The sequence below is a fragment of the Belonocnema kinseyi genome, chromosome 7 (genome assembly GCF_010883055.1).
Source record: "Belonocnema kinseyi isolate 2016_QV_RU_SX_M_011 chromosome 7, B_treatae_v1, whole genome shotgun sequence".
In the NCBI taxonomy this organism is placed as follows: domain Eukaryota; kingdom Metazoa; phylum Arthropoda; class Insecta; order Hymenoptera; family Cynipidae; genus Belonocnema; species Belonocnema kinseyi.
Window position 1 is genome coordinate 64,864,297 of NC_046663.1, and position 14,857 is coordinate 64,879,153.

Below are 14,857 nucleotides of genomic sequence, written 5' to 3' on the forward strand. Positions count from 1 at the left end.
TTGGCCCATTACTTTACTCGCACATTCAATTCTTTTCCTCGTTTGCAGCTCGTTTCCCCCTTCTGCCTCAAACCAAAAACCTAGGTAACAGAACTCCTCCACAATTTCCACTTTTTGTCCGTTTATCTTCCAAACGTAATTTATTCTGCTCTTTCTATTTCTGAAACACATCACCTTTGTCTTATATACGTTCACCGTCAGTTCTTTTGTTCCCACATACTCTTCGAAGATTCTCATCATTAGGTTCATCCCCTTCTCATTATCTGCTAATAGAACTACATCGTCCGCGTATGCTAGAGAGTATAGTTTGCTATTACCCAAAACCGTTCCTCCTTTCCCTTTCTCTTTTAGCTTCTCCTCTAAGTCTGCCAGTAGGATACTAAATAGTAACGGATTCAACCACCAGTCTCGTTGTCCACTCTTCCGACCAACCTTCCCCTTTCCAGACCTTGTTGCAGATCTTCCACATCCCATCCCTAATCTTTTCTCCTCCAAACTTCATCGCTTCGTTCTCCATCCCATCTTCTCCTGTCGCCTTGTTTCTTTTTAACCTATTTATTGCCTTATCCACCTCTCTTGTTATCTAGTTCCCTTCCTCCATTTCTCCTTGGACTATCCTACACTTTTCCCCTTTGATCTTATTTTGCTCTCCCCCTAATAGACCCTTAAAATAATCAGTCCATTCCTCCATTTCTATATCTTCGTTAACGCCCTATTTATCACATCTCACACCCTACCTTCTTTGATCACTTTTTCGACTTCTGCTTTATATTCTTCCTTTCCCCTTTGTCTTTTTCTTTCCAGAATCTTCTCATGTTCTTTTTTCCTCCTGTTATACTCCTCCTCCATTTCCTCTATTCTCCATTTGCTCACACACTCTTTTATTCTCTCTTTACTCTCCCAGCATTCCTCGTCCCACCAGCCTCTCTTTCTCCCTACTCTTTATTCATTAGTATCCAGCTCATCCTTTACCTTTTCAATGGACCCCTTCAACCTTTCAATTAACGAGTCTATTCTCTCCTCTTTTTCATACCTAACCTTCTCCTTTTCCATCTTTTGTTTAAACTCTTTTAATTTATCTACCCCCCAGACTCTCATTTTCGTGTTTCTTTCGCACCCTTTTTCTTTTCTCCCTCTGCCGCGCTTACTGACGCCTCTTCTTAGTGTAACTTTCACCGGGAAGTGCTCGGACCCTATCTCCTTCCCTACCTTCATACTCCCTATCATATACCGCATTCTGTCTTCAGCCAAGATGTAGCCTATTACTGTTGCTCCCTTTCCTATGAATGTGATCTCCCCTTCCCCATCTCCTTTCATATTGCCATTGCACATAAACCATCCTGTTTCTCCTATCATGTCTAGTAGCTTCCTCCTCTCCCTGTTCGTCTCTCTATGTTTGGAGTTCCTTATAAATGCCTCTTTTTCTTCATCCCATAACGCTCCCCCTTGTTCGCCAGTCCATGCATTTAAGTCCCCTCCTATTAAAACCAATTCTTCCTTCTTTTTCTCCATCCGACTCCTTATTACTTTCCAGCCTTCCGCTTCCCCTCTTCTTCTGTATACACACACCACCGCTATTTCTAATTTCCCAATTATAATTTTTCTTATCATTGTGCCATCCTTTTCCTCCATGTCCTCATCTAAAATGAAATGTGACTTCCATTTTTTTATAGTTACAAAGTCATTTATTTGATTGAAAAATCGTATTTTTGGGTTGAAAATCGAAATATTTTAGTAGCAAATTCATTGTTTTGGACACAGTATTCAATTTTATTGTAAAAATTCTTCTTTTTGGCATTCAAATTCAAGCCTTCTGTTGAAAATTCTCATTTGGTTTGAAAATTAATCTGCTTCAGTGGAGGATTCAACTTGTTTGTAGAAAATTCGCATTCTTTGGTTTAATTCATCTTTTTTTTTTTGAAAATTTTAATATTTTTTCCTGAAAATATAAAATATTACACTCTTTGTTCGAATTCGTTTCATTGGTTGAAAACTTAACTATTTTGTAGATTTTTTTAAAATGAAAATTAATTAATTGTTAAAAATCGAATTCAATTATTTTTCATTAAAAATTTCTTGGTTGCACATTCAAGTCTTCCGTTGATAATTCGTATTCTTTAGTTTAATTCGACTGTTTTTGATTGAAGATTAAAATTTTTTAAAATTAATTATCAAATATTACACTGTTTTTTTTTAAATAATTCGTTTCTTAGATTGAAGATTCATTTATTTGGTTAAAAATTATAGTATTTTGTAGAAAATATATTTTTCTTTTAACACAAATTAATTGTTTTAAATTAAAATGTATATTTTTTAGTTGAAAATTAATTTATTTCGTTGAAAATTTGTCTTTCGTGTTATAAAATGAATCTTTTCGATCAGAGAAAATGAAAAAATTGTCCCGGAAAAGTGAGGGAATTTCGAAATTTAGATTTTGTAGGAACCCTGCTTCTAGTTTGACTTGGTTTTTTTTATGAATTGCTTCCTTATTTATTACAGAGATTAGGGGGACCAAATGAAGACTCAAACCTTTCTGCCGAGATGAATACAGCGACAGTGTCGCCTAGGTCGGAAGTTCAGTCCAATATTTCCCCGAAATCCGTCGACGTGACGTCTAATAATAACGGATCGGCCTCGGAGAGTCACACTCCACCGCTGCCACAAAAATCAAAGTCTCCGGAAACTGTGAAAAAAAGAAAATCCAGATTTGACAACGAGGATGAGAAGCAGGAGGAGGCTGCAGAGAAAATTAAGACGGACGATAAACAGAATTCAAAGAAGTCGAATGAATGGGACATGTTTGCTGAAGTTGATAATATAGGAGACTTTAATGTAAGCTTTTTTTTATATATTATATTTTTTCTTACTTCTTTTGAATTTTAATATCAAAAGTATTAATTTTGTTGTCGCGAATTAATCTTTTTTTAGTTGAAAGTTGAACCACTTTATTAAAAATTAATTTTTTCCCCTTGTAAATCCACCTCTTTGGTTAAAAATTTTCATATTTTCATAGAAAATTTAACTATTTGGTGAAAATTAACTTTTTCGATGAAAATTCATATTTTCTGGTTAAAAATTCAACCATTTTCAGGGTGGCCGATAAAACGGGAAATCCTGAAGTGACAGTGAAGTTATTTCTTGATCGGGTATTTTGCACATTTTAAGAAAAAAAAAATCTTTCCCAGTTTCATTATAACAGTTGAAAAAATAATCAGTTGAATTTTTATCTTTTTTAATTATATCATTCAGTTTACAATGCGTAATTTGAAAACCTTTCACTTACAAACTTTCCATTTTGTATTTTTATTTTTAGGCATACATTTTTTATTTAAATGATTTTAAAATGCAGCCTTACTGAGATTTTGGCTTTAAAAAAAAAAACCTTTTTAGATGATCAAATGTGAACATAAATTATGATTTTAAAAATGGAACTATACCCTAAGGATTAACAAGTGATTGAAAATTGATAAACTATTTTCAATTTTAAAATAACTTCAAAATAATATATTCATAATTAAAGGATTTTATTAAATTAAAAATATATAATATTTAAACAAAAAACTAAAGCTCAAAAGCTACAATTTTAGTGTTCTTTTTGAAAAAATTTAATTTACAAGTAAAATGGTTGAATTACATGTATACTTGCAAATGCACCTTCAGATATTTTTGGCTGAAAAAAAATTCCTAGGAATTCTAGGATTCCTAGGAAAATTAAAAACGACTTTATTTTGAAAAATTAATTTTAAGAGAGAATATTTTAAAAGATTTTCAAAATTGTAAAAAATGAATCTGGACAATTATAAGGAGATGTTTTTAATTTTGCAGGATGTAAAGAAAATTTAAAGAAAAATTATTCGTATAATTTCAAAAGATGCCTAAAAGTTCTAAAAAGATTGAAAAAATAAATTAAAATTTTAATAAATGTAAAACAACATGTAGATGTAGATGTTTCAAGATTTTGAAATAAAATTTTGAAGTTTTTCATGGATTTTTAAACTATTTAAAATGAATAGAATTTAACTAATAATTTAAGAAGTGTTCAGTTTATAATAAAACTGCAATCGTTCAATTTTTAATAATTCTAGCCTAAAATTGATTAAAATTATTTGCATCTCAGTTTTTATTACTTTAAATTTTGCATGTGATTAAAACGGCCCCCCCCCCCCTGCTTTTGTATAATATTCTTGAATTTCATTGACATTTTTTTATTTCTTGAATACAAGGTTTTTCAAAGATTTGGTTTTTATTCATATTTTTTCAATGAGTTTAGCTGTTTTAGATTCAAACTTAAAATGTTGTGTCCAGGAAATATCAAAACTATTATATTTTTTGCTGAGAATTAATCTTTTTTGGTTGAAAATTTAGCTCCTTCCTTCAAATTTGAAAAATTTTGAACTAATTTTATCTCTTGGTTTGGTAATTCATCTTTTTGGTAGAAAAATAATCTTCTTGTTTGAAGTTAAACTTTTAGATTAAAAAATCGTATCTTTGGCTGGAAAGTTACCTATTTGGTTAAAAATGCTACTATTTGATAAAACATTAATTTACATTTTGTAAAAAATTCAGTTCTTTTTTTAAACTCATCTCGTTTTATCAAAAACTCAACTGTTTTGCTGAAATTTTTTTATTTTAGAAAAATCATCATTCTGTATCAAAAATGAAATATTTTTTATGAAAATTCAACTATTTGCTTGAAAATGCAACAATTTCGTTAAAAGTTTTCTTATTTTGTTGAAAATTAAACTTTTTGGGTTGAGAATTCAACTGTCCTGTCAAAAATTGTCTTTTGGGATTTTAGAATTTAAAAAATAGTGTTCTTCTTGGTTGAAAAATCTACTATTATATTTTTTGTGGATACTTAATCTTTTTTGGTTAAAGATTAACTTATTTTATTAAAAATTTAACTTTTTTGTTGAGTAATATTATTTTTTATTGGTAATTCAAGTATTGGGTTGAAAATTCATGTATTTTGTTAAAAATGAGCTTTTTTTTTGTTGAAAATGTAACTGTCTTTTAAAAAATTCATCTCTTGTGCATAAACATTGAATTATTGGGTCGAAACTGAAACTTTTTTTTTTTATAACTTTTTTTCGGTCGAAAATTGCACTATTTTTTCAACATTCGTCTTTTTGAATCTTCTCCGCTGAGAATCTTGCTATTTTGTTGAAAATTTGTATTTTTCTTTTTTTGCCAAACATTGATTCTTTTAACTGAAAATTGTAGTCTTTTATTTTTGTAAAATTTATTCTTTTCAGTTGAAAATTCCATTATTTTGTTGAAATTTCATTTTTTTTTCTTGAAAATCCATGTATTTTGTTGAAGATTCATTTTTTGTAGAAAATTCATTTCGGTGAAAAACTTATTATTTTAGTTTATATTTGTTAACGAAAATTTTAACTATTTCATTTTTTGTATATGATTCGACTTTTTGGATTGAAAATTAATCTTTTACGGTTGAATCTTATATATTTTAAATAGAAATGTATACGATTATATATTTAGTCCAGAATTTATGTCGTTTGATTACAGATTCTACTTTTTGATTGAAAGTTTAATTATTTTGTTGTAAATGCGTTTATTTTCTTCAAAAGTCTTACTTTTGGTGGCAAGTTCATTTTTTTTTTTTGAATCTGCTATTATATTTTGGGTTTAGATTTCATCTCTTTTGGTTACAAACTCTACTATTTAGTTAAAAATTAAATTTTATTATTGAAAACTTTTAGCATTTATTTAATTTTCAAACAGTTTAATTATTAAAACAATTTTCATAAATATCTCATCTTTAAAGAACGCGTTTAATTCATTATGTTGCGTTGTAAATTTACAAAAGCTATTAATTATTTAAACAATTTTTAATTAAACATTAAGAGTTTAATTTTTTTCTACGAGAGAATTTGTTCACGGAGTCAACTAATCCTTTTCTATGTTGCTTTGCAAAAGAACTGATCATTATTTAAACAATTTTAATAATAAGATTAAGAGTTTTTGAACCTTTTTCTATAAGTAAATTTTTTTGCAGAGTAAACTAAGAATGTCAATTTTTATTCTTTTGCCTGTTTTTATTCTTTTGTTTTTGTAAATTTACAAGAACTATTAATTATTTACACAATTTTAATTAAAAAATTAAGAATTTGCCTTTTTTCTACAAGTCAATTTGTTCATGGAGTCGACTAATCATGTCTATCCGGTGACTCTTATCTATATTGCTTTGCAAATTTACGAGAACTATTAATTATTTAAACAATTTTAATTTACAAATTAAAAGTTTGGCCTTTGTTCTTCGAATTAATTTGTTTTTAAAGTCAACTGAGAGTGTCTATCCGATGACTCTTTCTAAGTTGCTTTGTAAATTTACAAGAACTATTAATTATTTAAACAATTTTCATAACAAGATTAAGAGTTTTTGAACTTTTTTCTGCAAGTCAGTTTGTTTACGGAGTTAATTAAGAATTTTTATTTTTTGTTTGATTTTTTATTCTTTTGTTTTTGCTTTGCAAATTTACAAACACTATTGATTATTTAAACAATTTTACTTCAAAAATTTAAAGTTTGGCCTTTATTCTACGAATCAATTTGATTTCGAACTAAACTAATAATGTCTATCCGATAACTTTTTTCTATGTTGCTTTGTAAATTCACAAGAATTTTTAATTATTTAAACAATTTTAATTAAAAAATTAGGAGTTTGGTCTTTTTTCCATAAGTAAATTTGTTTAAGGAGTCCACTAAGAATGTCTATCCGGTGACTCTTTTCTATATTGCTTTGCAAATTTACAAACACTAGTAATTATTTAAACAATTTTATTTAAAAAATTAAGAGTTTGACGTTTATCCTACGAGTTAATTTGTTTTCGAAATCAACTAGGAATGCCCATTCGATGACTTTTCTATGTTGCTTTGTAAATTTACAAGAACTATTAATTATTGAAAGAATTTCAATTGAATAATTAAGAGTTTGCTTTTCTTTCTACGAGCAGGCTTCACTTTTGACCACAATTATCTAAAAATAACTTTTCGACGATTTTTTTTCTCTGATGTTTTGAAAATCTACAACTATTAATTATTTAAAAAATGTTTATCAACATATTTATAACTTGGCTATTTTTCAAGGAAGAGGCATAATTTGTTTACGGAATGAACTAAGAATGTCTTTCGATGATCCTTTTCTACGTTACTTTGTAAATTTATAATACTTATTAATCATTCAAACAATTTTCATAAACGTATTGAGAGTTGGTTATTATTCAAATTTGTTTACGAAGTTAATTAAGATTGTCTTTGTGGTGCCTCTTTTCTAGGTTATTTGTTAAATTTACCAGAAATATTAATTATTAATTATTGAAAGAAGTTTCATAAAACGTTTAGAATTTGGCTATTTTCTAACGAATAGGGTCATTTTTTTACTAAGGTTTAGTTACAATGCAGCTACATACGAGATTGCTCGAAGTACTCGCATTCGTCTAAACGTTTGGACTGATGAGAGAAAAACTGCAAAAAACCACCTCCCGAGTTTAGTCGGGTTTTCAAAATTCGAGTATACAACCCGGTCTTTCGTCGTATATGGCACCCATGCGCGCGTAAGAGCTTCTAATTAGGTTGAAAACAAATCGTTTTTTGAAAATACAATATTTAAAAGAAAGTCTTCTTCGATATACGTGAAAAATCACCCTGCTTTTCCCTGTTTTCAGATCATTTTGGGATGTGGAGTCTAGTATTTTTCTTTATTTCAGAGTCCTACTGTTGAAGGAAAACGCCATGGTGGACCGGACAATCCCAGCCTCACGGACAACTGGGACGATGCCGAGGGTTATTATCGGTTAGTAAAGATTATTTCTTTACTTCCGCAAAGAAATCATTTTATGTTGAAAAGTATTATAATTTATTTATTGCATTTTGGCAGAGTTCGTGTTGGAGAGACTTTAGATTCTCGCTACGTTGTTTATGGTTACACAGGCCAAGGTGTTTTCAGTAATGTCGTGAGGGCAAGAGATAATGCTAGAGGAGGCCTCGATGTGGCTGTGAAAATTATTAGGAATAATGAAATAATGTGAGTTGAAAATTTTAAACTAATTTTGCTTTTCAATGGAGATTTTTGTCAGTTTCTTAAAATTCTTAATTAATGCAATTTTTTTCATATTTACAGGCACAGGACGGGTCTGAAAGAGTTGGAGATCTTGAGGAAACTCAATGACGCTGACCCAGAAGACAGATTTCATTGTTTACGTTTGTTTAGGCATTTCTTCCACAAGAACCACTTGTGTATGGTTTTCGAACCATTAGCTATGAATTTAAGAGAGGTAAGCTAATATTTTCTAATCGGCCTTTTTTTTTAATACGCAGGGATGTAGAAGAAAAATCTGTCGACGTTTAATTTCAACAGTTTTTAAATAATTAGTGGAGTTTTTATGTTTTTCAATTATGCTATTATTTAGCTTACAATGCGATATTCAAAATTTTTTTACTTAAAAAATTTTCCATTTAAAATTTTAATTTCCAAGCTTACATTTTTAATTTAAAGAATTTGTAAATGATTTCATAAAGACTTGAACAAATAAAAAATAAAAGCCTTTTGGATGAAAAAAACTTTTTTGTTCAATAAATAAATAATTTTTTTTAATTTATTTGTACTTTAAGTAATAAAAAGTGAACAAAAACGATTTGACAAAACGATTTTAAATCAGTTCAAAATTTAAGAATTTTCAGAATTTAACGTTAAAAGTTTATAAATATATATTATAAGTATACTTTATAATATATTCTTAATTAAAGGATTTTTAAAAATTTCAAATATTGTTTCAGTCGAAAATATTCAATTTTTAACCCATTCAATTTGAAATCTGTATTAAAAAAAAGGTTACTTATTGAATATTTAGCAATATTCAGGGTGGCCGCTGGACCGAAAAACCGGAAAATGACCGGGAAAAATCGGAAAATGACAGTGAATTTGTTTCTTGACCGGGAATTTTACCAATTTTCAGAAGAAAAATCTGTCCAAGTTCCATTGCAACAGTTTTTAAAATAATTATTTGAATTGATATCTTTTTCAATGATAATATAATTCAGTTTATAATATGTAATTCGAAAATATTTTAACTGAAAAATTCTCTATTTTATTTTTTTATTTTTAAGCTTATATTTTTAATTTAAAGAATTTTAACGTGTAGTCTTGAAGACTTAAACAATTAAGCGTTAAAAACGTTTGAAGTTGAAAATTTTTGATATCAACAGTTTTATTTTATCAACTGTAAATATAAATAAATAATTTTTAAAATAGATCTGTACTTCAAGTATTAAAAACTGAACAATAATGGATTTGATAAAACGATTCTAAATCCATTCAAAGTTAAAGAATTTCCAGATTCGTAATCAATTCGTAATTAAAGGCTTTTATTAAATTAAAAATATTGTTTCAGTCTAAATTATTCAATTTTTAACCCATTTAATTAAAGAATATTTGATTAAGAAAAAGGATAATTATTCAATTTTTAGCAATATTTGACTTGTAATTTAAGAAGACTAAATTGAAGCGAAATATTCAAAAGTAAAAAGTTTCTGAAAAAATTGTCAGAACTTCTAAAAATATGTTAAACTGCATAAAATTTTTCCTACAATTTTTAGAAAATCTTTTTAAAAAATTTTGAATCCTTAAATTCTTCCCGGGTCGTTTTTAATAATATTGGAATTCTCTTGAAATCTTTTCGAATATTCTGTTAAAATAATTGTTCAAAATGAAGAATCATTTTCAATTTTCCTAGGAATTTTGAGAAAATGTTTTTATTCGTTTGGAGCCTTTCACAATTCTTAAAAAGCCTCTAAATTTTTTGTAAACTGGAAAAATCTACATTTTGTTTTAAATTAGGTTGTGAGTATTTGCACCGAAATTTCGTTACGAATAACCAAATTTTTACGTTAAACACACTTTGTTAAAATTATTTGAAATAATTTCAAGTTCTAAATTAATTTTTTATCTTTTTGAGACTTCTATTATCTCTTAAAATTACTCTAATTGTTTCTAAAAATAATTTTTGCCTTTTTAAATAAAATTTCTCTCTTTCTTCCTATTTTATAAAAATTAGGTTTTTTATTTTAAAAAAATAAATATTTTTTCAGGATTAAGAGTTAAGTTTTTTGTTAACTATGCGACTGTTTTGTTAAAAATTCAACTGTCTTGGTTGAAAATGACCTTTTTCGATAAAAAGTCATCCTTTCGGGATTATGAGTCCAAGCTTTTCGAAAACATTCGACTTTTCAGCTTAAAAACTCAATTCTTTTGATGAAAATTTATCTCTTTAGGTAGAAAATTATTATTATTTTTTTTTTAAATTCAACTCCAGCTGAAAATTTAGGTTTCGTAGTCGAAATTAGTTTTTTTGAAGAAAGTTTTTTTTTTTATTTGGTAGAAAATAAATCGTTGTGTTTTTAAAATGCATCTACTTCGTTGAAAATTCATCTGTCTTGGTTTAAAAGGACTTTATTTTGGTTTAAAATTTATCTTTTCGGGATTAAAAGTCTAATTTTTCTAAACATTCGAGTTTTCAGCTTGAAAGATCAACTTTTTTGTTAAAAATTCATCTCTTGGTGAAATAATAACGTCTGCTGCTTGATGATTCAACTATTTTCTTAAAAATTAATATGTTTTTATTGAAGAATTATCATTTTAGTTGCAAATTCATCTCTGGTTGAACATTTAACTATTTATTTGAAGTCATTTTTTTCTGAAAAATAATTATTATTGAAAATGAAACCATTTTTTTTTAAATTGAAAATTCATGTATTTTGTCGAAAATTCGTCTTTTTCGTAAAAGTTGAACTTTTTTGTTTGAAAATTTATGTTTTTGGTTGAAAATGCTACTATTTGATTAAATTCATATATTTTGCTAATAAATCATCTTTTTGTTGAGCATTCATCAGTTTTTTTGGTTAAAAAGGCTTTGGTTTGCTTAAAAATTATAATCTGCTTTGATTGGCGATTAAACTATTTCCATTTTTGATTAAAAATGTATATTTTCGAGTAGAAAATTCTACTATTTGGTTAAAAAATCGTTTTTTTTTCGGTAGAAAATGAATCTTTTTCTTTAAAAATGCAACTCTTTAGTTAAGAAGTTTGTTCTTTTGGCCGACATTTTTTTGTGTGAAAAATGCAACTTGTTTCGTTGATAATTAATATTGTTTTTTGTTTGAGGCTACAACTATGTTGTTAAACATTAACTTTTTTGCTTGAAGATTCGTTATTTTTGTTGTTAATCAATCTCTTTCCTGGAACATTGAACTATTTTGTTGAAGATTCTTTTTTATTTACTAAGAATTAATTTTTTAAATTAAAAATATAACTATTTCATTTTGATTGAAAATTCATATATTTTGTTGAAAATTCGCCCTTTTCGGTAGAAGTTTACTTTTGTTGGTAGAAAATTTATGATTTTCGTTGAAAGTGAAAGTATTTGGATGAAAATTCATATATTTTGTTTAAATTTATGTTTTTTTTTGTGTGGAAAATTCATCTCTTTATTGGTAAAGATTTCATAATTTTAGGATATAAATGCGACTGTTTGCTTAAAAATTATCAGCTGTTTTGGTTGAGGATTAAAATAGTTGATTGAAAATTATATTTTTTTTAATATTCGGAATCTTAGTTATGTAGAAAATTTATTTTATTGGTTAAAAAATAAATGTTTTTGATTATAAATCAAAGTGATTAAAAATTGATAATCTATGTTTGTTGAGATTTAAATTATTTTTTGAACAGTCCTCTTTCTTGTTTGAAATATTAACTAATTTAAACTTTATCACTTTGTTTACAAATTAAACTATTTTTTTCAAAATTGACCTTTTGGTTTTATATTTATATTTGGTTTATAATTCATGTATTTTGTCGAAAATTCGTGTTTTAGCTTGAAATTTTAACGATTTGGTTGCATTTTTTTCTTGATTGAAAATTCATTTTTCTTGTTGAAAATTTTCCTTTCTTTTTTAAGATTCGTCTTTATGGGTTCAAAATTCTATTGTTTTGTAGAAAATTCGTATATTTTGTCTTGAAATGTCAACAGTTTGGTAGAAAATTCAACTCTTTGATTAAAAATAAACTTTTTTTTGTTCAAAATTCATATTTTTGCGATGAAAATTCCACTGTTTTGTAAAAAAGGGGTCCTTTTGCCTTAAAGGTTCAGCAATTTTTAAATCAACTTTAACGATTTTGTTGAAGATTCTTATTTTGGGTTTTGAAAATTGAACTGTTTTATGGAAAATTCATCTTTTTTGCTTTAAAGTTGTTTTGTTCAAAACGCATATTTTCGAATTAAAAATTCAACTATTTCGTCAAAAATTTAACTTTTTATTTAATAATTCATATCTTATTGAAAATTCATATTTTGGGTTCAAAATGTAGCTTGAACTTTTTTTCATGATTGGAAAATTTGTATTGCTTGAAAATTTAACTATTTGGATGCACGTTCATCTTTCTTGGTTGAAAATGTACTTTTTTGTTGAAGACTCATCTTTTAGGGGTTTGAAAATTTAAGTGATTAATAAAAAATTCGTGTTTTTTGTTTGACAATTCATATATTTTGGGGAAATTGCAATATATTTACTTGAAAGTTTAGAAATTTAAGGTGTTTCATTTGGAATTCAATATGGTACCCACAATAATTTAGTGTAATTATTTATTTTAATTTTATATATATATATATATATTATTTATTAATTAGTTTATTATTTATGTTATTTATATTTATTATTTATTTTTTAGAGCATTTTAGGCTGTGAAGTCTGCAATATTAAAATTAAATTTTATTTTAATTGAATAATTTTCTGTTTTTCTATTTTCTATTGTAGAGCATAAAAATATAAATACGGCAGTAGTAGTCAGTTTTAGTCACTTTTTTTCAAGTACGTTAGTCTGTGGCAGCCCTAAAATTACGATAAATTATAATTAAACAATGATATCAATAAAGAATGATTGTTGTTTCAGGTTTTGAAAAAGTATGGTAAGGACGTTGGTTTGCATGTAAAAGCGGTAAGGTCCTACACACAGCAGTTGTTCTTAGCATTGAAGTTGTTAAAGCGGGCGAACATTTTGCATGCGGACATTAAGCCAGACAATATTCTAGTCAGTGAAAGCAAGTTAGTGTTGAAGCTTTGCGACTTTGGCTCTGCGTCCCATGCTCACGAGAATGAGATAACGCCCTACCTTGTGTCCAGATTCTACCGTGCACCCGAAATTAGTACGTATTTTTCATTTTATTTGATTTTGATATTTATTTAGGGTGGCCGCAGGTCAGGAAAAACCACTGTAAGTCATTGAAAAGTCGGGGAATTTTTATAGAGGGAAGAGAGTGTCTCCCAAACGGATGATTTTACATTCTCGGTCTTTTTCCTGTTTTTCCTGGGTCAAGTTTTTATTTTCCCGATCTAGTAATTGTACTTCTTTTTTAAAATAAATATGTCCTGACTCAGAATTTTAATTATTTTGGAAAATTCCCTGGTTCAAGTTAGAATCATAATTCTTTTCGCAAATTCCACGTTCCAACTTAAAATGATCATTCTTATCAAAAATCTCTTCTTTTAAATCAGAATTATAGTTTTTTTTTTTAAAGAGAATTTCATATTCCTTATCAGAATTATAGTTTTTTTTCTCTCGAAAATTCCTCCCAAATCAAAATGATAATTGTTTTCGCAAATGCCATGTTAAAACTATAAAATATCATTCTTTTAGAAAATTCCCTGTTCCAGCTAAAGATTGTAATTCTTTTGTAAAACTTCTCGTCGCGTGTCATAATTATAGTTCTATTCGAAAATTTTCTGTTCCAAATCAGAATCATAATTATTTTCGAAAGTTCCCAATTCTAACTCAAAATTGTAATTTTTTCTCGAAAATTCCCTTTTTCAAGTCTGATTTATAATTCTTTTCGAAAAATCCCTGTTCCAATTCAAAATGATAATTCTTTTATAAAATTGTTTGTTCCTTATCGGAATTATTGTTCTTTTAAAAAATTTCCTGTTTCAATTAAAAATTGTAATTCTTTTAGACAATTTCTTTTTCCTGGCCAGAATTATAGTTCTTTTTCGCAAATTTACTGTTCCAAATCCGAATCATAATTTTTTTTGCAAATTCCACGTTCGAACTCAAAATGATAATTCTGATAAAAAATGTTTTCTTTTAAATCAGAATTATATTTTTTCTTAGAGAATTTCATATTCCTTGTTAAATTATATTTTTTTTTCTCGAAAATTTCTTGTTCCAAATCAGAATCATAATTTTTGCAAACTCTAAAATTTCCTTTTCAATTCCGAATCATCATTCCTTTTAGATATTCCCCGTTCCAACTTAAAACTGTAATTCTTTTTGATATATTTTTTTAAAGTCAGAATTATAATTCTTTAGAAAAGTACATATTCCATGTCAGGATTATAGTTCTCTTCAAAAATGTTCTGTTTCAAATCAGAATGATCATTGTTTTCGAAAATTCCCAGTTTCAACTAAAAATTAGAATTTTTCTCGAAAATTTCCTTTTTCTAATCAGAATTACAATGCTTTTCGAAAAAACCCTGTTTCAACTCAAAATTATAATTCTTTTATAAAATTTCTTGTTCCTTATCAGAATTATAGTTCTTTTTGAAAATTTTCTTTTTCAACTCAAAATTCTAATTCTTTTAGAAACTATCTTTTTCCTTGTCAGAATTATAGTTCTTTTTGCAAATTCCACGTTCCAACTAAAAATTATAATTCTTATAACAAATTTCTTCTTTCAAATCAGAATTATAGTTCTTTTTTTAGAGAAATAAAAATTATAACTATCATAAAATTATCAACTAAAAATTATAACTGCACTCTAAAATTTTCTTTTCAATTCCAAAACAT

At 27.1% G+C, this 14,857-nt stretch overlaps 1 protein-coding gene across 2 annotated transcripts in view; it reads left to right on the forward strand.

Annotated features, from left to right (window-relative positions):
- Positions 1-14,857, forward strand: part of LOC117176049 (serine/threonine-protein kinase PRP4 homolog) — a 49,265-nt gene that overhangs the window by 19,342 nt on the left and 15,066 nt on the right. For both annotated transcript variants that reach the window (XR_004467574.1, XM_033366041.1), the window contains exons 6-10: positions 2,500-2,832; positions 7,731-7,816; positions 7,901-8,047; positions 8,144-8,297; positions 12,968-13,220. Coding sequence is in view for 1 of the 2 variants with exons in the window: in XM_033366041.1 (XP_033221932.1) it covers positions 2,500-2,832; positions 7,731-7,816; positions 7,901-8,047; positions 8,144-8,297; positions 12,968-13,220 (973 nt within the window). In the remaining variant the exon portion in view is untranslated. The remainder of the gene's footprint in view (positions 1-2,499; positions 2,833-7,730; positions 7,817-7,900; positions 8,048-8,143; positions 8,298-12,967; positions 13,221-14,857) is intronic.